The following is a 25,930-nucleotide window of genomic DNA, read 5'->3' as shown; positions in this document are numbered from 1 at the left end:
CAGCTTCAGAAAATCAGTTGTATTATGCTTGAAACTGAACTGTGGCATATCTGAGAGCCTGGACAAGTTTTAACCTGAGAGCTGACATGAGAGTTCTGACTGAGAGCTGTACTTTCTGCCACCCTGTTAAAAATGAACTTCTGACTCAAGATACTTATTTGAGCAATCCCATCCTAATGTTAATGGGAAGTTTTTCTTTACAATAAGCTCTTGTAGAAAGCTCTGTATTAAAACATGTCCTTTAAAATACCTGGCCTTTGGTCACTTTAACCTTGGTATGCCAAGGAAAAATTTCAAGTAGCTAATAATTTCCCACTCCTGCTTTTCAAAGTAAAACAGAGCTTCATGTTGAAGCTGCCTTTTCTTAAAGGTTGGATTGGCAAATAAACTATGCTGACCCATTGGCTGGAGAAGCCTCAAACCATATGTGCCAGTTAGCTTCAGCATACAGACTTGAGGATGGCATTGCATCTATTTTAAAGGGTTTGTGCTGTCTTAACAACTAGAACAGCTTACTAAATGCTTCTGCTAGTGAGTGTTTCTTCATCAGGGTTGTACAGAAGATACTTCCTTTCTTGTGCTTTTGTAAGAATTGTGGGGGTTGGGGGAAGGCTCCATCTGTGACAGACTAGTACTGCAGTATCTCTTCTCTGCAGCAACACTGTGACTGAACAGATTTCTCCAGTGTAGAGAGAGCATGAAAAATGCTTAATATTGATCAAAAGAGTTAAGCAGAAGAACTGAGTGTTTTGTACAGCTGCTTGTAACTAGAGTGTAAGAACTGTTAATGTGGCTGATAGGGTGGGTTTTTTTTTTCCTGTCTTGGAGAAAGGGAGTTACTGTGAGTAAGGCTCCAGCGTATCCTCAGCTGACCTCAGCTCTGTTGCTATGTTAAACTTGGCCATGGTGAAACAATGCGCATGACAAATACTGAAGTAATTGGCTGTGTTGCTTTTTTGGAAGGCAAAAGCTTTTCTAAGTCCTGGTGACTCCTAAGTGATGGGCAATGAACTGGATGAGAAGGGGCTGTATAGCTGGTTTCAAAACAGTACAGTCTGACTTGGTAGCTGTGATGTTAACTGCTTAATAAAGCACTGCTGTGCCATTTTGTACAGCACTCTGCTGTTGAAGCAGCATCCATCATTCACAATAAGTGATGCACAGAGGTTCAGTGGTAAATCTACAAGCATTTAGCCCCATGTGGAAATAATCAAGTGTTTGCACACCATGTGCTTGACAAGCAACACCAGTAAGAGGAGCCTGAAAGTCTGGTAGCTGAGCATGGATATACAGCATGCTGAACTGACTAGTCTTTCTCAGGTGATTATGGATTTATGCATCTTCTCTTTAGAGGTATGTAAAGTTCTTGAACAAGGAGTAATTACCTTCCTTGAGCCTGAAACACTGTTAAACATCTTTTAAGATAATTGAGGGTGATGAGGGGTTTTGTTTTAATACCTGTGATTTCTTTGTAGGTCTCCAATTGAGAAACATGGCACTGTTTTTTTTCCTGCACTCTACCCACCTATTGCTGGACTTCTGTTGTTACAAGTTGGCAGACACTGGCTGGAACTGGGCTGCAATAAAACATGCCAGTTATCAATGCTGACAAGAGCCTAACAAGTGCCAACACAAGATGATTACGCATTTTGAAATCTAATGAACTGCTTTAACCTTCAGGAAGAATTGTAAAGATGTGTACATAGCACAACATGATCCGGATAATATATATACTGTTCATGTACATCCACAAATACACATTGTACCAAATAATGCTGTCTGTAGTTAGGAATAGATTCGTGTAAATTCTAAAGATTTTAGCAGGTTTTTCTCTCCCTATTCATTGTTTCCTCTCAGTTTAAAAGACAAACCAACACCACCTTGTGAAGCATGTCAGACTAAAACCAATTAGGACAAAGTTGGGGTTTTGTGTTGTTTTTTTTTCTCCCCCGCTTTAATTTTCCTTTGACCCACTGAGGCTTAACTAAAATCTCTTGCTTATTCAAGTTTAGTATCTCTTTTTTTTTTGTTTGTTTGTTTTATTTTTGGAAATGTGCTCACTTTTATTCCCCCCCCCCCCCCCCCCCGTCAGAACTGAGAATTGTCTGAATTGAGCCCTGAAAGGATTTGCTATCAATTACTTGGGTCATCTTTATGATGACCTTTGTAGTCTCAAAGGTGCTTTTTTCTCCCCTTCTCACCCCTTTTTTAAACCCAGTTGCACATACTTTTTGACTTGGGTATAGCAATAAACTGGCCATGGAGCACCCTTGAGCAGCCTGCTGGATTTTTAACTTCCAAGGCACTTGAGCGCTTTTATTTGGAAGTTCAGTTGACTAAGTTAGTCCAAGGTAGGAATGAGCTGCTTTTTATGGGTGAATTCTTCTTTTTTGCCTTTTTCATTGCCTGTCTGTGGGGCGGGAGGTGCGTGTGGGAGGCTTGTTTTTTCTCAAGGTTGAGTTCAAGCATGCACATCTGTAGGCTTTTCAAATAACTAACTACTTCTGGGTTTGGTATCAAAAATAGCTTCCCTTCTTTTCCCTTTTCTCTCTTCTGTGGCGCTTCATATTCTTTGCCTTCTACTTCAAGAGTTTTCCTCACCTAATGTACAAAGAAAATTGCGATGTATATTTTAATGTAATTTGATTTTTTGGAATTCTGTCACCTTCTGTAGTGAGTTCTTCCAAAATATAATTTTTTCCAATAACAATGTGTCAAACTGGCTGTCTTGCGTGTCTGAATAGGAAAGGTAACTGCAGTGGGAGCACAACTTACCTGACCATCTTCAACAACATAATGTCAGCAAACACTTTTGAATGTGACATTCTGTATTTCATCTTGGAGTAATTAAAAAGCAAAGAAAAGTCACACCTTTCTTCCTATTGTAACTATATTTTACCCTTCAGTGAGCAAATACTCATCCCAGAGTACCTGCTAATAAGAGTTCTCCAAGCCTACCTGAAATACCTTTCTACCAAAGAAACTCTGTAGAGGAACTTGCAACTACTTGACTGTTCTCTGCTCTGTCACAGGTTTACTACAACTTTTAACAGCACTGAATAACCCACTAATAAAACAAGAGTTAGTGTTACAGTCATCTTGTAAGAAGCCTTCAGCACTAACTTGTGAGCTGGTTGGACTTTATTTCAGGTTGCTGTGCAACATGAAATACTAAAAGGCTCTACACAGTACTGTATTACAGGTTTCTTGAGGGGTGGGCTGGGGTGGAAGGAGATGATGGTCACTAGAGGCAAGACAGCCATAGGGGATAAAAAACAAAGCCATTTAGTAAGTATGAGATGACTTACAAGTAAAGGTATTCTTCCTATAGGTAGTGTAGATAAACATAGATGTGTTTAATGTTCACATTTATGTACAGGGTAACTAATTATCTTGAGAAATCCTTAGTTAAATTAGCTTTTAGTTGGATAGCCTGCTTGTGTAGGCAGGCAGCTGTGTGCAGTACTTCAGTGCTGTTAGTGCCCAGACAGAATAGCTGGTGTTACTCCCTGCTGGAGTGCTTGTCTGAAACTGCTTGTGAGGATGTTTCTTTCCCACCAGCTGGCTCTCCCTTCTTCACTTATCTAAGAGTCGGGACTGTGTAGAATACCCCTGGCATGGTACCATTCTTTCCCTAAACAAAACACCAGGAAGAAGCTACTCTTCTCTTCTTAAACCTAGCAGTGGACTTCTTCCCACCAGGGCTGCCCTTCCTTTTCCCTTTCCACAGTGTAGCTAGAGACTTGGCAGCAATTCAAGGTAACTGGAACTTGCTGCTCTCAGCAAGTTCAGCAGTGTTCTCTGTTTTGTCTGAGTATCACAACAGGCTCATCTGTAAACCTCACCAAATAGTTTAAAGCTTTATTTTTCTCATTTCTTGCCCAGATGGTCTGTGATTCCCATGACCCACATACCCCAAAGGAAGGAATGTTTCTGTGGGATACTGTTAAGATATACAAGCTGCAGGTATGGCTGATGCCGGATGATTTAAGGAAGGAGGCAGCTGAGAGTCTGGTACTAAACTCCCAGCTTATAGAAAGCCCCTAGCAGGGTAAGGGCCTGTTTGACCTCTCTGTGAGTGTAGTTGGCTTTTTGTTTGCTCATGCCCCACACACGAAAGGCAGCTGGCTGTGATGGTCACTGATGCAACCAGAAGTTTCTGCTTAGCCTCAAGTTAGGAACACCACTGAAGAGATGTTTTACGTACATGTAAGACTAGAATACTTGTTGAACGATAAGTTAAACAGCATTCTTACTCAGTTTCACTTGTACGAAGGTCGTGTATCAACTCTGCTTTACTTAGGCTGTCAGTGTACTGGGTCACCAATAATCTTTGTAGTTCCCTGGAGGCTTGTAATTATGGTTGAGTTTTTGTGCTGTTTTTCCCCCTACCACATTGTGGCCTGCTTTCCAGACAACACTGCATCACTGGGGGAGAAGGAAAAGCAAAGTGTGGAATTTTAATAAACATCAAACAAGTATGGACATCCTAATTCCTTTTTTATATGTCTCCATGCTGCCCCTTACACATCAGGGAAGACCTCTGTAAAAATGAGAAGGGCTGCTCAGCTGTCATGCTAAAGTTCTTTCCTGCTGTGATGCCTAGAAAATGCTGATTGCAACTAGATGCTCAATAAATGGAGAACATTTAATTCTGAAGTGACTGTATGTGTATTTTGGTTTTTGGGGAGACTGATGGGGGGTGGATTTTTTATTGCGTCTGTCCCATCTGGTGCACTGCTCTTGGTATGGTGCCATCACAATGCAAACAGGAGCACCAGAGTCCTTGTAATGTCTGTGTATTTTCAGGAGCATGTACAAGGGATTGCAAACCAAACCAGAAGGTGCTTGGGTTTTAAACTGAGGAGGCAATAAGGCAGCTTCCTGCCTAGGCAGGCCCTCAACAGATGACACTGCTGGTTTCCCACATATAAAACACAGTAGTAGTTTGCTATTTACTCTCTGTTGTCTCTTAGAAAGCTAAGCCTAAATGTGATCAGCAGTAGTAACTGTTGCCTCAGTCCCTCAAGGTGATCGATAGCACCCATAACGCAGCAGTGTGGTACCTACGTAGTAAAGTCATCCACATTTGCCACCGAGCTGTGTAAAAGGGGATGGGTTGTGCTTCATGATGCCTCCAGAAAACTGCAGTCTGGCTGCCCCAGGCCTCGCTGGGCTTTCACTGTTTATCCAACACCGAAAACAAAGATGAGGCAAACAGCTTCTCAAAGATGACTTAATGGTGAAGTTGGAAGAGAATTCTGTCTGTAAAGCAGTGCTGTGCATGGTATGTGCAAACGTGTCTGAGATCTGCTCTTTCAGGCAAACAAATGATGCTGTTGGATGAGTGTACTTTGGCATTTCAGTTGCATGCTGGCACCAAAGATGAGCAGCAATGACCACAGTCGAGGGTCAGCTATGCAGCACGCATGGCTTGGGAACACGATCTCCTTACTGTTCCTTGGCCGCTGCCTGTCTCCACACTCAGCCACGTTTTACCCACTGGGCACAGATCCAGTTGACTCTGAAACAAAAGCAACACCCGCAGGAAATGAAGTAACGGGGACGCAAGCTGAGAGCTGTGCACTGAGAGACCCCGTCGGACCGAAACCCCACGTGGGTGCCGGAGCAGGGCGGAGCGCAGAAGGCACACGTTGTGTCTGGGCTGCGCAGGCCGGCAGCTTTCGAGGCAGGCTGAAACGCAGCCGCGCCGTGCCTCCCCCGGTGCTGCACGCTCTTCTCCAGCTCCGGCCGTCGCGTCTTGCGGCCATGTCGCTGTCCAACTGCTGCCGTGAGGCACCGGCGGGCCCCCGCCGGCCCCGGTACGCGGCCGCGGTACAAAGCGGCGTGCGCGGCCCGGCACTGTGAGCGTGCGCTGTGGTCGCGTTCAGTATCGCGAGAGCGCCTGGCTCTGTGTGGCGGGACGGGCGGCGGCTCTCGCGAGAGCTGCGGCCCCGGACCCAACATGGCGGAAGGTGAGGGGGGGAGCCCCGGCGAGGGGCCGGGCGGGTACACGGGGAGCTCTGCCGGCCGGGGTGGCTTCGCCGCCCGCAGGGAGCCGGGGACAACCCCGGCGTGGGGCTCCTGCTTCTCCCCTCGGTGCGACGGGTTCGGTCCTGCCCGCGGCGGGTGGGGCAGGCGGCCCCTGGGGTGAACGGGAAATGGTGGGGGGTGGTCCTGCGGGCTGGCCCCCCCGGGGCAGGGCGGGCCTGGCACTGCGCCTTCGCCCCTTGGGGTAGCGGTGGCTCTGGGTTGCTGCGGGGACCCCTTCGGGACATTCCGCTGGCCGCTCCCCGCACTTGGGCGCTGGGGCGGGGTGATGCTGCTGGGTTGGGGGGGGCTCGGCGGGGTGAGGAGAGCCGAGGGGCAGCGGCTTTCCTCGGAACGGGGCGGAGGGACCGTGCCGCAGCTCCGGTCACCTGCTGGCGGGCGTCCCTTTGTCAACCTGGGGCTCCAGTGGGACCTGCAGAACTCCGGCTGCTCGCGTTTTGCTTGGAGGCTATCAGTGGCACCGTTTCTAAACTAATGTCAGTGAGGTAATGGGGTTTGAGAGCAGCCCGCTTGGATTTGTACAGTCCTACTCCTTTCTGCGAGACAGAAGCTTCCTCTTTTCCTCCCCGAAGGAAACTGAGTCGGCAAAATGAGCAGAAATGCCCCAAGTTACAAAGGAAATGAAGGCTCCATCTTCCAGTCTTTGGCTCTCAGTTCTCAGACAGTGGTAGAGTTTTAAAACCACTTGTGGAAAACTAACTAGGATGGAGCAGATGCGAAACTACAGGCACGCATCGGCTGAGAGGATGCTGCAGTCCAGCTGGTTTAATACATCCTTAGAGCAATTCTTAACGTTTCCTGTGCTGAAATACCACTGTTTTGTATTTAGCAGAACAGCCTCTTGGGCTTGGTTTTAAGCCTTGGTAACACAGTTCTGGTGGGTGTTAGATGTCAAAGTTGTCTTCAGGTGATGAAACTGTTGCCGCTGAGATTCTGAATGGTCTGGTCAGGGTCCTGCTCTGCAGAATGAGCCTGCATGTGATGCAAGTCCTGTTTCAGACATGTGCACTTAAAAGTTCTTCCCTAATTCAAGGAATTCTGTGATCTTTTGGCTAAAGAAAGTGCTAGACCAGTGAGCGATCCTGCATGAACAGTAGTAATTAATAAATTGGAGTTGTAGCAATCTGCACTCAATTCCTTATGATGTTTGGGAGGAGGGGCTCACTTTGTCCTTTCAAACAAAGTACCGGTCTGCAGCAACACTTACTTCCTAGGTAAGAACAGATGATATTGGAGAGTCAGCTGAAAAGTGAAGGCTTATTAGGGGAGGGAGTTGGTCAAACTTGTGGTCATTGCTCAGAAGCTGAGGGGATTTTTCTTATGGAAGTGTTGTCTCTGTGTACAGAGGTGCTGAATTAGATCTACTGCAGTTACAATATAGCTACGAGTTGATTGAACAGTTTGTAAAGGCAGGACCTGAGCTTGCCTTTGTAACTTCTGGAAGAGTGTTGTACCAGCAGTAGCAGGATACTAGATTACATGCAGGGAGCGCTGGGTTAATGCTTGAGTTTAAAGTAGCAGGGTACTTTCTGTAGTACTTTGGAGTGGCTGTCAGGGTACAGATCAGGAGTGTGTTAAAATGAGGGGGAACAAGAAAGCCGTGACTTGTACAGGCTGGGGGAGATGAGGTTGGTGCGGAGCAGTGGAGGAGGGACCTGGCTTCAGGGGGAAAGGAAATAGTTCAGAAAAATAGATTTCACTCAAGTGCACTTCATAAATGTACAAAAATATCTCCATATTGCTTCAGTGACTGCTGCTGATAGGCAGTGTAATGGATTCCATTATACCCTCCCTCTAGTTGTTGGTACATGTTATCTGTCACCCCATTGCCTGTTGCCTCCCTACTTATCTCTTTGGATTAGGGATCTAGTTGCTTTAAAATACTTTGTGCCTTCTCTTACAAGAAAAGTAGCCTTTTCTGAAGTCCTCTTTGAAGTCTTTGATACGGAATATAAACTTCTGCTGGATGCTAGGCTATCTTCTGGAAAGCTGTTAACAAACACTGCTTTTCTTTTCTTGTCCAGCCGTGTGCTCTATACCTGCACTGTGGGCTCAGAAAAGCAGTCACTTTGTGTGTGCCTCTCCTTTGAACCTGGGCATCCTCCTCACTGATACATGTGCACTGATGTTTAGCCAGAGACTGACTGGTACGTCCTAGTGAGGCTGTCCTTTCAGGGTCTTGATGAAGGATCCTTGTTAGATGTGTGTGTGCATGCAGGAGTTGCGCTGTATACTTGAGAGACAGTCAAGTGAATGGTTATACATAATGTGGACTGGTAATAATAGGCACTCCATGAAAACTGTTGCCAGCTTGAAGATGCAGTGGTCATTCTACATGGGTTTTTTTAAAGTGATGCTGCTTCTCCCCCCTGCCAAAATCGAGGACTATAAATAGTAAACCCGGAGTTGTGGTGCTATTTGTTTAGAGGTGGTGCTTCTACCTGAGATTGATCAGGTTTCACTTTTAAAGCAGTTCTAACTTTAAGCCACTCTTTAAATGAACAGTGTACAGGGAGAACCTGAGGTTTTGCTCTTTTGCAGTGAATGTTGATTGAGTGGACATTGAGCACTGTCTTGAATGTGCACTTGAAATGTGCTGTAAGATCAGATATTGTCTGCAGGTGTGCAGTAGTAGCTGCTACACAGCTGCTGTGCGTGTTGTCATGTAGAATAGGAGAAACTCTTACCAACTCTTCTAATAGCAGTCTCTCACTGAGGTTGCAGGAGGTGGATGCTGTCAATCTGAAAACAAGATCTCTCAAAGCTTCGGCTCTTTGAGGTGCTTTCACTGCTGGTAGTGATTGTCACTGCTGCTTCCAGGGATATCCAGGACAACTTGATTGTTGGTTATGCATTGCGTCCTGTTGACTGCAGAGTAATTTGGAGCCAGCGAGCTGTATTTGAGATGTTACCTTTTAGTGCTGATCCTTTATTCCCACCTTCACACTAGTTGTTTGGCTGGCAGATGCAGTGTTTTTTTTAATACGATAAATGGCATGAGGCTCAGCAGGTGACTCCTTATTGCTAGCGTTTGATTTCTACAGCACCTAAAAATCTCAACTGTGAACAGTGCTGGTGTTCATGCACTAATTTTGGGCACAGTTCTCAGTGTCTTTCAGTGTTCACTCTTGGCTCCTGTCAAAGTCTTGCTCTCCCTTCTGTAACAGTAGGGCTTGCTTTCTACCACCCCTGACACCTTCGTTATGAATCAGTTGGGAGGGAGTTGTTACTGAAGAGGCATGTCCTTCTGCTTTGAGGAACACGAAAACTGTGTTTGTTTTTAGATAGAAAGACCAGAGCAGAACTTTAAACTCTTTTTGAGGGGTGGAGTGATACTGGTAGCACAAGTCTGAAATGATAGTATATCAATAGAATAAGGGAAGTATCCCAAAGGAGATAATACCTATTAACTTTTAAAGAATGAAACTACCTAAACGCTGTTGAAGGAAGTATACTGCCAGGCCTGCTTAAATAGTATTAACTGAAGAGTAAAATAGGGTAAATTAACTTCTGTTTATCCATTATAGTAGTAGTTAAGTTAAAAGACTAATAAGGGAGTGCTTGCTGTGGCAGTCTACAGAGGAAAGACTAAATGAGGCATTCTGTCTTCAGCTGAGCTGCAGCAGGATGCTCTGCCCTGGGGACCTGTGTTGGAGGAAGGCCAAGGTCAGCTGTGCTGTTGAACTTCTCTACAAGGAGAAAACACTGGTTAATAGATTTCAGTTCTCATTGTTTGTAGTGCTGACATTTACTAAGTATTTGAGGAAAAACTGTTGAACAGCGAATTCCTGGCTGGTGGGGAGTAACCTTGGAGCTTTCACACTTAAAATCTTTGGTTAACTTCCAATTTTTTCCTCCCTGCCACCTCATTTTAGGACTGGTTTTGGATTTGTACCTTATTTGAAAAATCATCTTAATGATGAGGGAAATAATGAAGCACAGTGACTGATAGCTACAGATAGTCTGTGCAGCTATCCATACATAAGTATTCGTAAGTTGGACTGATTTTAAACACCTGTTTCCTTCTAGCGGTGATTAGAGGTTTCTAATCTCTGCATAGTGATGTGCAGTGCCTCTGATGGGAGGAATGTGTGTGTGCTGCAATAAGTAGTCTTACTGGTTTTTTGACTGACTTTTAACATCCAGATTCTGGGGATAATAAGGACTTTCTCTTAGCTGACAGTGTGAGGAGTTCTGAACAGGTCAGTTAAGTACTCTGAGGTAGGTGTGGTACATCAGCAGCTGTTCGGATGCTCACTTGTGGTTGATGCCTGAACTGTAGTGTCGAACAGCCACACAATAATGCCAACAGTTGTGGTCTCCCATGTTTTTTTGAAAGCTTATGGCATTCCTGACTGGGCAGAATGCAGGGAATTTCTTTGTAAGTGGCTGTGTTCTGGTGATTTTTGATGTGTTTATGGCTAGCAGTGATATAAAATGAAAGGTTTAATATTGGGGGTGGGATGATCAGTTAGTGTGGAAGAAGAGGGACTCTTACTGGAGTGTTCCGTGATTAAACTAGATGTGTAATGTCCTTGTAGGGTTAAGTTACCCTCAAGATGTAAAAGAAGGGTGTGCATGTTTCAGCTTGTAGTAACACTGTGTGCTTCTGCAGAGGAGGTGGCCAAGCTGGAAAAGCACCTGATGCTTCTCCGCCAGGAGTATGTGAAGCTGCAGAAGAAGCTAGTTGATACAGAAAGGAAATGCAATCTCCTGGCTGCTGAGGCTAATCAAGACAATGCCAGTGACACCTTCATCAGTCGACTTCTTGCCATTGTAGCTGAACTCTATCAACAGGAGCAGTACAGGTAAGAAATTCTCTCCTGGGAAAAAGGGCGTTACAGAAGCCTTTGATGTTATAGACAGCAGTAGGTACTAGTCTTAAACAAGGAAAATTCTTTTTCTACTGCCTGGTACGAATAGTGTCCTCAGTTGCTGTTGGAAGAGCTTGCCAAGATCAGGTAGCAGAATGAATCCAATTCTGAAATCAAGAGCACCAAGTAGAATTTCATCTGAGCCTCACATTTGAGATGAGTTTAAAGAAAACTGACCATCTTCACTATCGACAGGAAAGCTTTCTTTGAACAGCGGTTACTTTAAACTGATCTACACCTAGTTGATGGATTAATTACACAGTGTATCTCCTGCCAGCTGGAAAAAACCTCTTTTCTTAAAAGGACGTGTCCTTGATTAACAGTTCTGCACTCCTATTGTGTGTAAAGAAGCCAGATCAAATTGGCTTATCTGGTTGTATGATGTAACAGGTCTTGGTGATATATGCGACTTAGTGGTATAAATGATACTGTATTTTTGAATCACAACACAAAATCAGATTTAGTGGTTTCTTTTCCATAGGCACATTAAGGATCAGCTTCAGTACTCTAGATCCCTCAACTGAGCTAGTTCAGAGGCTACAGTGACATCAGTTTCTTTGCTATTACTGAAAAAAATGTGACTACAGTAAAGGAGTTCGGTTGTGTAAGGGGAAAATATATAGTTTTGATGAAAGTTTCGTTCCCCTAACAGCTCATGAGCCTGCCTGAGAAAATGTTCTGTGCCTGGTAAGAACTTACAGCATGCTGGGTAAAAGACTTCTTAGGCAGCATACGTCAGAAGAATTGGTTCACTTTATTTTTGTTCAGCTTTTGTGTTTTAAAGATACAGAATATATATATATATATATATATAAGGACCTAGAAGTCAAAAATTGAGAAAGGGAGCAAGTTCCAGTATGAATTTTGTTAAGAAACATCTCTCTGTTGTGCTGTCATTCATAGCAGTGCTTGCATTTAGCAAGTGATCTGGGAAAGTGCACCTACACAGGCAGAACTGTGGGACTTTAAACAGGGCAGGTACTTTCTAACTGCAGAGGGTAACCTGGTGTTAAAGGGGTCAGGATGAAATCAGTGCTCGTGACAGCTGGGCTTCTGGGAACTGGGGATTCTTGGAAGTCTGCCTTGTGCTCAGACTACTGTCAAACATTGTTTATTCTCTTGCTGGTCTTGCCTGAATCCATTGGTGCTCAGCTGATGGTATTAGAATGGACACTGCAACATATTTAACCTCAACATTGTTGGATTTTCCTGTCTTCTACAGCAGTTCCCTTGCAGTTTATTCTGAAATGTTTAAAAGGCACAAAACCCCACAAATGCTTTAAATACTAATGATTGACACCAGAAAGATAAGAATTGTCATTTGATGACATACTCTGCTTAACCAAGTTAATGTGTTTTCATATCTCAAACAACTTGGACCTAAATGTGGATGCTGGGACACAGGTACTGTGGGGATGCTGAATCTGTACATATCCAGGCAAAGGGCAAGTCTGTATTGTACATGTATATGCTTTTTTCTCTTAGTGATCTGAAGATAAAGGTTGGGGACAAGCACATCAGTGCTCACAAATTTGTCTTGGCGGCGCGCAGTGACACGTGGAGTCTTGCCAACCTTGCCTCAACAGAGGAGCTGGATCTGTCAGGTCAGTCATTGCTTAGATGCTTCAGTTGTCTTTAGGATGCCTGGTGGGAAAAGGTTACTTATGTACCTTTCAGACTAATACTGTCCCCAAAAAGTTGCGCTTAATCCATGAACGATGTTACTCTGTCTCTGCAACATGGTAGTACTCTTATTATTTTGGTGCTGGTGCTAGTTAAATCAGTAGCCTACCTTCTCTCTCTTTAATGAACTGAGATTGAGAATGGTGGCCTGTTTGTCTTTATTCTAGAGTCAACTAAACATAATGAAAACCTGGTCTATATGAAGAGCTTGACTTCTTTCTAAGGACAGGGCATTTTGAGATAGTGTGCGTAATTTCTCTAAAGTGTCATGGAAGTGCCTTGCTTCTGGTTAACATAGTGGGAAAGGAGTACAAATACTGCTGTGTGGTTAAAGAGGTATTTACTTTGGCACTTTGATACCTTTGCAAAATGGGTGAGGAAGAGAAGTTTTCTACAAGACAGTGTTTTGTTCTGCTGTAGCTGTTTCTTGTATGTACTTCAACTGGGCAGTGTTTCTGCAGATTTAACCTCATGACAGGCTTTTCTGTACTTAACAGGATAGAAGAGTCTTATACAATTAATTTGTGAGCCATAAAACTAGATGTGAAGCTAAGCAGGTTTGCTGGCTGGCATGTTGAATATTAAGTATTGTTTTCACTTTCTGCACTTACCTTATGAATCCTAAGTGCAGACAAGCCGGAAAGAAGCAGGTCACAGCAAGGTAGTTTTATGAGACAGCATAGGCTTTCTTGCAGAAGGATTTATGGATTTTTGTGCAGCCACAGGAGAGCAGATGCCAAGGAGTGCTGTGCTAATAGAAGATGATTACCAAAAAGCTCTTATGTTAATTCTTAGTTTGTTGTAAGCGGCAGTCCATAGCACTTGTAGCTCTGTGGTTAAGCTGATCTGTGAATCTCGGATGTAACTGCAGTCTCGCATTCTGAGCAATGCAAACACTTACTATTATAGAATGATGGTTAAAGTGCTTTATAAGTGCTAATAAATGATACTTTCATGGTGTAAAATGGAGATTTTTTTTTTTTAGTAGAATTTGATAAATGGCACAAGGATTAGGTTATGAAGTAGTTGTAGCAAGCAACATGCTGTTCCCTAAAGATTGTCATGGTTTTCTTAAGAGTTCTCTTAACAACTTGCAAGCTATGATTATCTGAATCCTAACTTCAGAGTACAGGCAGCATTTAAAATTGAGCGGGTTTAGAGTTCATGTAATCTGCAGAATTTGCCCCTCTTTAAGAAGTGCAGGAAGAGATGAACACAGGCCCTGCTGTTGGGAGGGAGAAAATGAAGTTATCTCTGGCAAGGCAGAGCTAGTATTACATCTAGTGGGTTTGCTGATCAAGTTTGACAAAAGATAAATTTGCCTTACTGAAATCTCCTGGAAAGGACATGTGTTAGAATGGGTATTCCTATGTCTTTAAACATGTATGGTTTTGATTTTAAAACAAACAAGACCAGTTTGAGGGGCTCATGATACTTTTCTAAATGTATGATGTGTTTTGTTGTAATTAGTCTGATCTGACGTTGTGGAGTAATTCTCACCTACACCCTTGTAAATAGGATTGTCACTGTACTTCTGGTGAGTTTCCTGGCCACTGGGCTTGCGTGTCTTTGTGTCCTGTGATGTAGGTTTTTCTTGCTGTGTAAAACAGCTTGTGATGAGTGTTGCAAACACTAAAATCTAACCAGCTTCTGACAGTGACACTTCTGCATCTTTCCTAGAAATGGTTCCCAGCATTTCTGAGTACTTTGTAGTCATTACCAAGGTGTAAGTACCTTTATTGGAATGCAGTAGTTCATAACACAAGTTCATAATAGAAGAGGGAGGATTCTTAAATTGAAAAGGGCATTTGTGCTTGCCAAATACAGATGTGGATTTAGCCATACGTGAGGAGCCAAAGACTTTAAAAGGGCACCACTGGTCCCTAATTCTGCAGTATTTGTGTAGCAGGAAGGAGATATTGCAGGGCTCCCTGCATTCTGCATGGGGTTCCAATGGAAAAATGGTTTTCCTGCTTGGTGCCAGCATTGTTCTTAGTTTCAACTTCTGACCAGTTTTGACATTTTGATTGAACTAAAGTAGTACTGTTTCATCAAGACTGTCTCTTTTTCATGGTAGCTGTGACTTTAGCAGTCAGAGGAATAGCAACTACTTGAATAGGGGATTGTTGCTTGGGTGTTTTATTAATCTCTATTGCTCCCTGTAGCAGATGCTGACCCAGAGGTAACCATGGCGATGCTGCGGTGGATCTACACAGATGAACTGGAGCTAAGAGAAGATGATATCTTCTTGACAGAGCTCATGAAACTAGCAAATAAATTTCAGCTCCAGCTGCTTAGGGAAAGGTGAGTCTTGGTAAATACAGTGAATCTTCTTGAACTCTTCAACTTTGTTTGACTGGAAAGAAGATGATAGCTGCTGGCAGCTGGATAAAATCCTGCTTTTTCAAAGTCTTGAGGTTTCAATAATACAGCATGACATTGAGCTTGCCATGGGAAATGCAGCCTTGCGCTACAGTTAAACTGTAGCAGTTTTTCTCATGGCTTGTGTGTTTATTTTCTAGTTCCTCTCCCAGTCAAACTAATAACCCTCATTTGGCATTAAGAGGAAGCAGAGATCAGTATATTAGTAACAAGCTGTGGAGAGCTGCAGAAGAGGCATTGTTGAAGAGAATGCTAAGAAGAGTCAGTGGCAAGTGGCTTGCAATAGTAAAATACTACAGGTGAAAAATAAACTTGAATAGCAGTTCTGTGCATCTTGGTGGCAACTTTTCTTCATAAAGAAGGTCAACATAACAGTACAGTTCTTTGCCATTTTGAAGAGAGAATGATTGCAGCATTCTAGTAGGGTCTGTCTTATCTTGAACGTACAGAGTGTTCTGAATAACCACTTCTAGTTAGTAAGAAGCCTGAATGTACAAACTGAAACCTCAAGTTCTGTACAACTTCAAAGCCTTTAGTTTAGTCAAAGATAAAGTACCCTTTGCTATAATAATGCTTTGCCCAAGGGGTGTCTGGACCTGTAGCAGTACATGGCACTCGTAATCTATGATGTGTGGTTCAACATGAAGCAAAGTAAAACACTGTCAGTTCTTCTGAACAAAGCTGACATCTGTAAGGCCAGTGCTAAATCTGCCTTCAGGTTTTGTACAAGCCTAAAACTGTCTTAATGTAGTACTACCGAAACATTCCTCAGCTGTTGTCTGGTCATGGTAGTCTAGTGACAGGTCCACGTACAGTATGCTATTAGTAACTGCCTTTGTAGGTATTAAATCGCTTAGGTTGGAAAAGATGTTTAAGATGGTCAAGTCCAGCTAGTGACCTAGCACTGCCAAGTCCATCATTTTCTCTTGTCCAGTCACTTCTTCCTTGGAAGAAGAGAGGGACCCCACCTTGTTACAACCTTCTTCCAGGTAGCTGTGGAGAGTGAGAAGGTCTCCTCTGAACCTCCTTTTCTCTAGGGTAAACAACCCTAATTCCTTCAGCTGCTTTTCACAAGACTTGTGCTCCAGACCCTTCAGACCCTTCACCAGCTTTGTTGATGTTCTTTGGACCTGCTCCATCACCTCCATGTCTGTCTTGGAGTGAGGAGCCCAAAACTGAATACAGTATTTGAGGTGCTGAGTACAAGGGACAATTACTGCCCTAGTCCAGCTGGCCACACTGTTGCTGATCCAAGCCAGGATGCTGTTGGCTGCCTTGGCCACGTGGGCATGCTGCTGGCTTTGATTCACCCCCAGCCTATCGACCAGCATCCCTGGCCATGCTTTCTGACAAGACAGAGCCAACTGGCAAGGAGCAGCAGTGACTCTGATAGGACTCTGCTCTTACGGAAGCTATCTTACAAGGCTGCTGATCACAGTATGCTCATGCTGCTTAGTCTTCTACTAAACCAAGGTCAAGCCATTTTCTAGTAGCATTTAGAATAAAAGTCTGTAGTACCCTGTTACAGCATGGGAGAGTGATTACAGTAAAGCTGTTTCCCGATAACTGAGTTCTGGCTTTCCTATTTTGACAGATGTGAAAAAGGAGTCATGTCACTTGTTAATGTCAGGAACTGCATTCGTTTCTATCAGACTGCTGAGGAGCTGAATGCTGGTACTCTGCTCAACTATTGTGCTGAGATAATTGCCAGTCACTGGGTAAGTACTGTCAGAAGGAAACAAGAGGAAAAGTGCTTGCAGAGTATAGGAACTTAACCAGTAGAATTTTGCATAACTTGCTGCACTGTTACAGGAGTGGTTTTGGTATGCCTAGTATTCAAGCATTCCAGTTAGGATGGGGATTACTTGATTCCTGGTAATAGATCACCTTAGTCACTGAAAGTTATGCTGACCCTTAGAGGTTTGCAAGGAGCAACAGAGTTGGTAAAAAGCTGTCAAATCTACCTGCCTTTCCTTCTGTTGTGAGCCAAGGGGCTGCTTCTGAGGCAGGAGTGACTTTTCCCATCTGTCTTGTTTATAACGTATGCTTTTGATACTGGGTGTTGTTTGTCATCTATATTAGAAACAAAGGGAAGAAAAAAAGTCACTAACGGATCTTGAAACTAAAATGTAAGATGTAAAACTTCTGAGTGTTTCTTCCTAGTCTTAAAAGGGCTATCTTGGATCGTTCCTGCTGCTTGTGATGTTATCAAAATGGAGCTTTTAACTGAACTTGTTTTGTAAATGTCATAATTATTGTGCAGTAGTTCGTTTCTAAAGAAAACAGGAGTATTGCTTACACTTTTTTATTGCTTCTAGGATGACTTACGTAAAGAAGACTTCAGCAGCATGAGTGCTCAATTATTGTATAAAATGTTCAAGTCCAAGACAGAATATCCTTTGCATAAGGCTATTAAAGTCGAGAGAGAAGATGTAGTCTTTTTGTATCTTATTGAAATGGATTCACAGGTACAATGAGACTGACTTGACCTATCTTCTGGAATTTGGTGTTTCATATAACTAGTTTCTAACAGTCTGAACCTTGTTAGATTTTTGTGGCTAATTCCTATTTGCATGATTATCACTGCCATAGCTACTTCTGTGTTTGTTATGGGGGCTAATAGTGAAGGCTCCATAAAGACTTAATTCAGAAGTGAGTTGTAACACGAGTTTTAAAGCATCTTGCATGCAACAAATTATATCTAAAAAAATCCAGTAGCTGATGTTGTGATGCACATTGAAAGCTGACTGGTATAATAGTCAACTGTGCTGCTTCATGGCAGTTCAGTGAGCATCATTTCTTTGTACAAATGCTTTTCTTCTGTTGAATGTTTGAGGTAACATCTCTTTGTTCTGATCAAATAAATACTAGCAGGTGAGTTGCCCCCTAGCAAGGGAGAAGGAAGAATTATTTAAGTATTATTCAATTAGTCTTTTGATGCCTTAAATCCTAATTGGAGGCTGGGACTGTAGCAGTACTTAGCACCCTTAGGTGCTAATCCAGTTGGGATTTGAAGTCTCTTAAAGGAATGATTGAATAATTCTTCCTAGTATTATGTTGAGTAAGATATTTAGGTGGCATCTTTTAAGACTGTAGTAGCCTTGCTTTGTGTGAGTTAAGGCTTGCGAACAGAACTTGGTTTTCTCATTGAGCACCATTTTATGTGGTGATGCTACTGTGATGGTTTTCCTGTGTAAGATGCACTTACCTAAAGGCAACACAATATTTTGCATTAGAGATGAAGGTCTGACATCATGGAAAGGCCTTTTAAAGTATTTTGTTGGGCTGGTGAGCAGACATCTAATTTCAGTTGACTGAATTTGTGTTGTAGCTTCCTGGGAAGCTCAATGAATTGGATCACAATGGAGATCTTGCTTTGGATCTGGCTCTTGCCCAGAGATTGGAGAGTATTGCAACTACACTGGTCAACTACAAGGCTGATGTAGATAGGGCAGACAAGAGTGGCTGGAGTCTATTACATAAAGCCATCCAAAGAGGTAAGTAAATAGTATATGAAGCCTTGTAACTTGCAGTTGTTCCCAGTGTGGAATACATATTCCAGAGTCTAGTCCTGTGTCACTTTAGTAGTCATTGCAGTTAGAGAATTGTCAAGGGTGAACTTTGTCCTGTTTCTTGCTTTGAACTTAAAACCAAACAAACAGTTATTTGGTGTCTTGAAAGCCAGCCTGCTGGCTGGTGAATGAAACTGACACTACATGACATCCAAAGCAATCTAGTTAAGTATGGTGTGCCAAAGGAAGAAATGTAGCGAGTGTTCTGATTTGACAAAACAATGTTTTTCTGCTAAATAGTTGAATGAAGCATGATAGCCTAGTCACATATCAAGATGATTCTGTGAAGCCTTTTCCTAGACCTCGGTTGAATGCAGCATATGCTTCTTTCTGATTACGGTTAACAGTAAGGGTTGTTGCTACTGAACAGCAATTTTAGGGGAGGAAAAATGACTGGAAGTAGAGGAGGAGTGGGTAGAGATACTTTTATGTCAGTTTGAATATCTTCAAAGCTCTAGTGAATAGTAGCATAGTTACTGGAGTGGAGTCTGAATACAGCTACATGATTGTCTTGAGCTGTTCTCCACATTGGAATGGAGAATGCATCATCTTGGGAGAACTGGAGCACAGTAGGACCTGGTTGCCACTACCACAGTACTCTGAAGGCTTTGGAGAAGCAGCATCTTGGGACTGTGACCAAAGTCTGGTAAAAATCCATAGTGAATGCCTCATGCTACTAGTTGCCTTCACTGATACCTTTGGCAGCTCTGTCCTGGAAAGCCAAGCACAGCAGGAACCTGAGCTGTGACTGGACCTCATGGGTGTTGTACTGCTACAAATGAAAAGTATAAGTTTTGTTTGTTTAGCAAGCTGTTTTGGACTGTTGGAAATAGTTTAAGTGTTGTGAGCTCGAAATACAGCTCCCAACTTCTTCCTTTAATCTCCTACGTAAACAGGGTAATGCTGGTGTCTGATCCTTTGAATGAAACCACAGCAGCAGTAGGAGACCTTCTAGGCATAGGTCAGTGTTGTGATTGCTGCAGCTCTCTGAAGCACCAGAGATTGCAGCAGGCTGTTCTTCATACTTAATACTTGTGTTTGTCCTCTGGTTCTAATGTCTGCTTTCAGTGTAAGCTAGAGCTCTGAGAATGAATGCTTGCTTTTCAGTAACCAAAGCTTCAGTGAATTAATCACTGTTAACAATCACGTGTTCTGGAAATGGAGCTCAAGCAAGTTGTCTGAACTTGCCACATGATTCTCATTTCTTACCAGTGGAGAGTGGGGGAATGTCAGATGTGGAATCCAGGAAATAGGATTTTGGTTTTTGCTGACAGAAATAATATAGCAACCTGTATTTTTTAAACAGGGGAACAGTCTTCTTTGTTCTCCAGTCTTGCATTCAGGACAAGCAACTTGCAAATATGTCTATTCAAAGTAATCTTTGGAGTAAGGGGAGTTAGCATTATCCTGAAGTGATTCTCTGCATCTGTGCTCTGTGTACTGAAGTGGTGATAAGTTCCGACTTCTGAGCTCTCTAGAGGGAGTTCTTAGGATTGCTGTGCATGGTGCATCTGAACTGTTGAAGCCTTTATCCTATATATAACGGAGCCTAAACTCTCAGGAGCAAAGGCTGTGTTATTGTTTGTGTAGCAAGACTGAACAGATGATGACTAACTTCAACTACACACTTACGACTGGTGCCCTGGAATAGTAACTTTTGATCAAAAGCTACTTGTATGTTTAGTCTCACAGTTAGTCCAACTGTGCATTAAAGCAGCAATGGATTTATTGTGATAGAGGGACTAGCAAACTCGGTATCACTGTAACGAGTAAACTGGTGTGTGAACTTTAATCACGTGTAACCTCTGGGCAAACCTCTTTTTCCAAGGGGTTGTTATGAAATATTTTAATCCTGACTTTGCAGGGAAGTGCCCTTGAAGTTACCTAATGCTAAGGCATTCTAAGAGCAGACACTCGTATTGAAATAACTGTATGTTATGAAGGGAAATCACATGTATCCATTTTCTGCACTTGTAGAGGGGGTATATGAAGTATATATCCAGAAATAACCTTGTTTTGTTTCACAAAAGGTGATAAATTTGCTGCAAACTTTCTCATTAAAAATGGTGCCCGTGTGAATGCTGCTACACTGGGAGACCAGGAGACTCCTCTGCACCTTGTGGCTTCATACAGCCCCAAGAAGCATTTGCCAGATGTCATGGCAGAGATGGCACAGATAGCAGAGTCCCTCCTACAGGCAGGAGCCAATCCAAATATGCAAGACAGCAAAGGAAGGTAAATACTGGGTGAAGTCTGCTACCAGTTTAACAGATCACACTGTAGTGATTAGATACAGCCTGCTAAGGACTTGCTCAGGTCTGCCAGCAAAGCACAGGGGATACTAGAAGCAGGAAAGGGCAATTTGTTAATACAGTTTGAGACCTGTGGGTAGCACTGAAAGCAGAAAGCTGTGCAGACTGCATGGTACCCTGTCATGACCAATTAAATGTAGCCAGCAATAGAAAGCTAGGATGAATTAATTGTGTTAGAACACATGGCACACAATTACTTTGCCTTTATTGAATCACTGAACAGTAAAGCAGGCGAACTGATATGACAAGTAGTATTTCTGAAAAGTACTTCTCTTTGAAGCTGTCAGTGAAACTGAACTGGTCTCAAAGAGCCAGTATCTGCAGCATGTTTATCTGGAGTGCTGGGCCTGTAAACTGCTTTACAGGTCAGGTTGGGGTGGCAAAGAAGTACACAAAACTTGTACTTAGGCCGATACACTGTCTTCTGTACTTAGAATGTATCTCAATTCTGCATAGTATATCTCAGTTCTAGTATATCTCAATTCTGATAGGCCAAGCTCTTCTGCTTTTTCCTTGAAGGTTAGCTCTTACATTAAAGAGTTGCTTCTACTAAATTAATTGGAATTATGTCCACTAAAAGGGTAGATTACTCTTTCTTTCAAGATGTGCTTATGCCCTTCTGAAAGCAGAGACAAAAGTTAACCCCATAAATGTGTAGGGGCATGTTGGTGACCATGGACAAAATCTTAGTGTCTTACTTAGTACTAATGTAACTGTACTTTGCTCCAATTACAGGACCCCATTACATGTGTCAGTTGTGGTCAGGAATGAACCTGTATTCAGTCAGCTTCTCCAGTGCAAGCAGTAAGTCTCACTTAAATGTAAAATACACTGAGGTTACCTTGTACAGTGAAGATACACAGACTGGTTTAACAACTCTTCACTGGTTTAACAACTCTTCTGTGCCTTTTTGCCATACAATAAGGCTAACAATAAGCTTGGGATGTGAAAGTAGAAGGGCTTTATATAATAAGATGCGTGATGCCAAGTAAGTTTGTGCCCTACTGTAAAGAGGAAGCAAACTGCATCTCTGTTTCAAAGAGGGATTGGTGAAATAATTTAGCAATTACTTCATTTGTAGTGGATTTAAAAGGAGTGATAAGACTCTTAAAATGTGTGAATATGTTCTCGAGTTCAACTTGGTTTCTGCTTAAAGCTAATACAGGTGACTTCTTAGGGTGATGAAGTATATACATTTTACTCAGTTTCTTTGTAGTTGAATTTGCAGTTGTTGTACACAGTTCACTCAAACATGAGAGGATTTGCATTAGCCCAAACGTACCAGGGCCATGCTTCTCCTAGGAGCAATGAGCTGAAATGTGGTAGTTACTATAAGGTGTCCAGCTTGTTTCAGAGTTGTCACAAACTGTCTGAAGTAACTGGAGCTACAGTAGGCTTCTTGGCAAGCAGAAGTTGTCACTGAGGTATTACATAAGCTAGTACAGCTGTTCAGACACTTGAAACTTAAGCTGCACTGAGGAACCACTTTTAAGGTATAAATTGGGGAACATTAATTCTTATTTTTAGACTAGACTTGGAGCTGAAGGATCATGAAGGAAGCACAGCTCTGTGGCTTGCAGTTCAGTATATCACTGTGTCGTCTGATCAGTCTGTAAACCCTTTTGAGGATGCCCCTGTTGTAAATGGAACCTCATTTGATGAGAACAGTTTTGCAGCAAGGTTGATCCAGCGAGGCAGCAATACAGACGCTCCAGACACAGTAACAGGTAAAACAGAGGTTTGTATTTCTGTGTAGGTGGAAGGCTTGTAAGTTAATTGCTTAATGCTAACTGCACTCTAAGGAGCTGAGTAAGGTTTCAGCAGTACTTGCTGCATAACAAATGGTAGGTTGTAGTAGCTTTACCCAGAGCTGGAACACAGGCAGTCTGAAGCTGAGCTTGACATGCAGGAAGTGACAGAAAATCTGGACTCCTTGACAGATCCTAATATCCTCTTTACAGTTTCAGAAGATGTAATTGCTGAATATAGTGCTTGTGACAGTCCAGCATTGCAAGGGGACTATTAGTAGGTAGGATTTTTCCTTGTTGGCTTCAAATTTGATGTTCTGTGGTAGTAGGGAAGGTGTTAGTAAACTTGTTAGCCTCAAAGTGTGCTTGGAATAGCACTCCAAACAGTGTTTATGGTTTTTCTTTAGGAAACTGCTTGCTTCAGAGGGCAGCTGGTGCTGGAAATGAGGCAGCCTCTCTCTTCCTCGCAACGCATGGAGCAAAAGTCAATCACCAGAACAAACAGGTAAAAGCAGAAACTAATAGACTAGTCTAAGCTTTCTGATTTCCCTTCAGAACTAAGCAGAGATCTCTTACTGCTGACTAGCTTAAAGCAAGTTGGAATGCTTGCTGAGCCTTTTGCATGTTTTCGGATATTTACTAGTGATCAGACAGCTGTTGCATTCTCCTGGCACTGTTCTTGCAGCATCTCCAGTTGTTAACTGCTTTTAACAGTGCTTGTTGTAATAAAGTTCTATGTATAGGCTAAGTCATGTTGTTTGAAAGTCCTAAGGAGCTTCAGCTGCCAGGATTTAAGCTCTTCACACCAATTCTTGTGGGCATAGTAGCTTATAAACTACTTCTCTTTATGTCTCAAGCTGTTAACCTAGTTGAAAATAATAAACCCTGTTTATTAAAGGGAGAAACACCACTGCATACAGCCTGTAGGCATGGCCTAGCAAACCTGACAGCAGAACTTCTGCAACAAGGAGCCAATCCAAACATTCAGACAACGGAAGCAGTGCTTGGTCAGAAGGATGCCTCTTCTCCAACAGCAGAGAATGTTTATCTGCAAACTCCCCTTCACATGGCTATTGCTTACAATCACCCAGATGTGGTGTCTGTCATCCTGGAACAAAAAGGTAGGTTTTTTCTGGTTCAGACTGTAGTGGATCAGTTGTCAGGATGGCATCTAAACTGTGTTTTGACAAATTCCTAATAAAGAATGTCTTCCTTTAAACATTAAGTAGAGCAGTTAATAAGACTACCTGAACATAGTCTTAAACTCAAATCATCTGCTTCTTAAGACTAGAAAATTAATTTGTCCATGAATCTTTCTAAATTCTCCTCTGCATTTGGTTCAGGTAAGTGCTGGAATCAGAAGCAGATAAAGGTGTATTTCTGTGGCAAGACTTCTGCCTCCCTCAACTCTTTCAGGAAGAGGATTTTGCACAGAGTAATGCTAGTATTATAGTAGAGTGGAGACTGGAGTATTGAAACACTAGCAGATGTCATTTTATTAAATGCAGCTAGTTCAGTTTCTCCTTTCTAGCAGCAGGAAGGGAGTTTGACAACTGAAGCAAGGCCTACTTTGTCTCCTACCATAAGTGGAATTAAGAAGGGAGCAGGCGAACTGAGAAAAGCTTCATCCTAGGGAGCTGAGGAGGGATTGTGCCACCATCTTGCAGTGCAGCCTCCACTATTCACTCTGAGAGCTTTATATATGGCATTTTACGTGGTAAAGAAGGTAGAAAGGGTACAGGTTAAGCCTCTTAATAGAAATGTGAATGGTTTTTAGTGGTAGCATTAGGTTTAGGCAGTAGTGGCAACAATATCTGAATCCTACCACATTTGGGAAACTGAAGGTATCTTGCTTGGATCCTTCAAACTGATTGCTAAAGGGACAGCCTACTTCAAAATGTGACCTTGCTATTCCTGCAGCTTTCAGTGTGCAACTGCAGGTCAAGTACAAGAATGATCTAATTCCTTTATGCTTTGGTTTTGTTTTTTTTTTTTGTAGCTAATGCTCTTCATGCTACCAACAACTTGCAAATTATTCCTGACTTTAGTTTAAAGGACTCGAGAGACCAGACTGTGCTGGGATTGGCTCTTTGGACAGGTATGTGTCTTGAAACCAAGATGATATTGAAGCTATAATGTGTTCCACTGTGAGCTCCCTGGTAGTTTTTGTATCACATCACTGTATTGCTTGTTCATGGTTAACTGTTCTAGATGCTGGTTAATATAGTAATGCTGACTTCAGAAAGGGAAGGTGAGCTGCTTGTAGTTTTTAAGGGGAATGGAACTGGAAATACTGATTCAGAAGATGCTTTCTTGTCTGGAATGTGACAGGGAATGGTTTGGGGAAGAATAAGTGCTACTTGCTGCAAGCAAAAACATTTTAATAGTATCAGGATGTTGTCAAGATGTGGTCATTACTGAATCAATTTAAGCCTGGTCCTACTGGGTTGGAAACAGCATCGTATGGAGGGATGACTTTTCATACTTTGGACTTACGAGATGAGGCAGAATGCTTAGTGATGTTGCTCTGTATGGGAGTTCTAGATGTCATCCATGTGTAACAAACAGCTTCCCTGTCCAGGCTTTTCATTCGCCTTTCCAGTGAAAGGAAACAAGAATGTAGTTTTCTCTCTACTATTCCTCTTATTTGCTGCTGAGATAAAGGAGGAAGAACTAAGCTAAACATCTCGTACAGCAATATTCAAGGGAATAGCTTACAAAGGTAACACTAAAGTTGGTATGCTTCTTGGACAAAAGTCTGAAGTGGTAGAAAGGACTAAGCTAGGTAGTGTTAAGGAGAACTCTACTACAACTAGGTTGGCAGAACTAATGGAAAACTGCTGTATACCGCACCATATCTTGTGTCTTCAAGCAAGACAAAAAGTACTCAGTAATCAATAAGTCTATAAATGAATATTCAAGTTAGGTAGCTTCATGAATTGGTTTAGCTTGTGGATTCATTGTATCTCTTGCTGTATTACTGGAAACTGAAAGACTGAAGCTTTAGTAATCTTCAGTGTCTCTATTTTATGGAACTAAAGGTGAAATACTAACAAGCTGTAACTCTTTAGGCATGCACACAATAGCAGCCCAGCTGCTTGGATCTGGGGCATCCATTAATGACACAATGTCAGATGGACAGACTCTACTACATATGGCAATACAGAGACAAGACAGCAAGAGTGCGCTCTTTCTGCTGGAACATCAGGCAGATATAAATGTCAGGTAAGATCTTAACTGGCTATGTGTTTAGGAGCTGGTAGTGATGACTGTCTTTATATAATGGCTTGAAATTGTTTTCCAGTCAT

General features: G+C 42.6%; 2 protein-coding genes across 6 annotated transcripts in view; both read left to right on the top strand.

Moving 5' to 3' along the window:
• The window catches only part of UBE2G1 (ubiquitin conjugating enzyme E2 G1), a 35,540-nt gene extending 30,881 nt beyond the window's left edge, over positions 1–4,659 (top strand). For all 4 annotated transcript variants that reach the window (XM_065694298.1, XM_065694301.1, XM_065694300.1 and 1 more), the window contains one exon: positions 1,476–4,659. The gene's annotated coding sequence lies outside the window, so the exon portion shown is untranslated. The remainder of the gene's footprint in view (positions 1–1,475) is intronic.
• Positions 4,660–5,694: 1,035 nt separating this feature from the next.
• Positions 5,695–25,930, top strand: part of ANKFY1 (ankyrin repeat and FYVE domain containing 1) — a 32,813-nt gene continuing 12,577 nt past the window's right edge. The window contains exons 1-14 of one of the 2 annotated variants that reach the window (XM_065694243.1): positions 5,695–5,975; positions 10,667–10,859; positions 12,411–12,529; positions 14,777–14,912; positions 16,585–16,708; positions 17,309–17,458; positions 18,322–18,487; positions 20,593–20,797; positions 21,610–21,678; positions 22,402–22,601; positions 23,030–23,127; positions 23,521–23,743; positions 24,622–24,720; positions 25,694–25,847. In XM_065694243.1, the coding sequence (XP_065550315.1) occupies positions 5,966–5,975; positions 10,667–10,859; positions 12,411–12,529; positions 14,777–14,912; positions 16,585–16,708; positions 17,309–17,458; positions 18,322–18,487; positions 20,593–20,797; positions 21,610–21,678; positions 22,402–22,601; positions 23,030–23,127; positions 23,521–23,743; positions 24,622–24,720; positions 25,694–25,847 (1,946 nt within the window). In that variant the 5' untranslated portion in view covers positions 5,695–5,965. Of the gene's footprint in view, positions 5,976–10,666; positions 10,860–12,410; positions 12,530–14,773; positions 14,913–16,584; positions 16,709–17,308; positions 17,459–18,321; positions 18,488–20,592; positions 20,798–21,609; positions 21,679–22,401; positions 22,602–23,029; positions 23,128–23,520; positions 23,744–24,621; positions 24,721–25,693; positions 25,848–25,930 lie in introns of both variants that reach the window. The other variant, XM_065694242.1, reaches the window with a different exon arrangement.

This window comes from Lathamus discolor, chromosome 14, assembly GCF_037157495.1.
Source record: "Lathamus discolor isolate bLatDis1 chromosome 14, bLatDis1.hap1, whole genome shotgun sequence".
Lineage (NCBI taxonomy): Eukaryota > Metazoa > Chordata > Aves > Psittaciformes > Psittacidae > Lathamus > Lathamus discolor.
The sequence above is the reverse complement of the archived record's forward strand: the minus strand, read 5'-3'. Positions and strand labels throughout refer to the sequence as shown.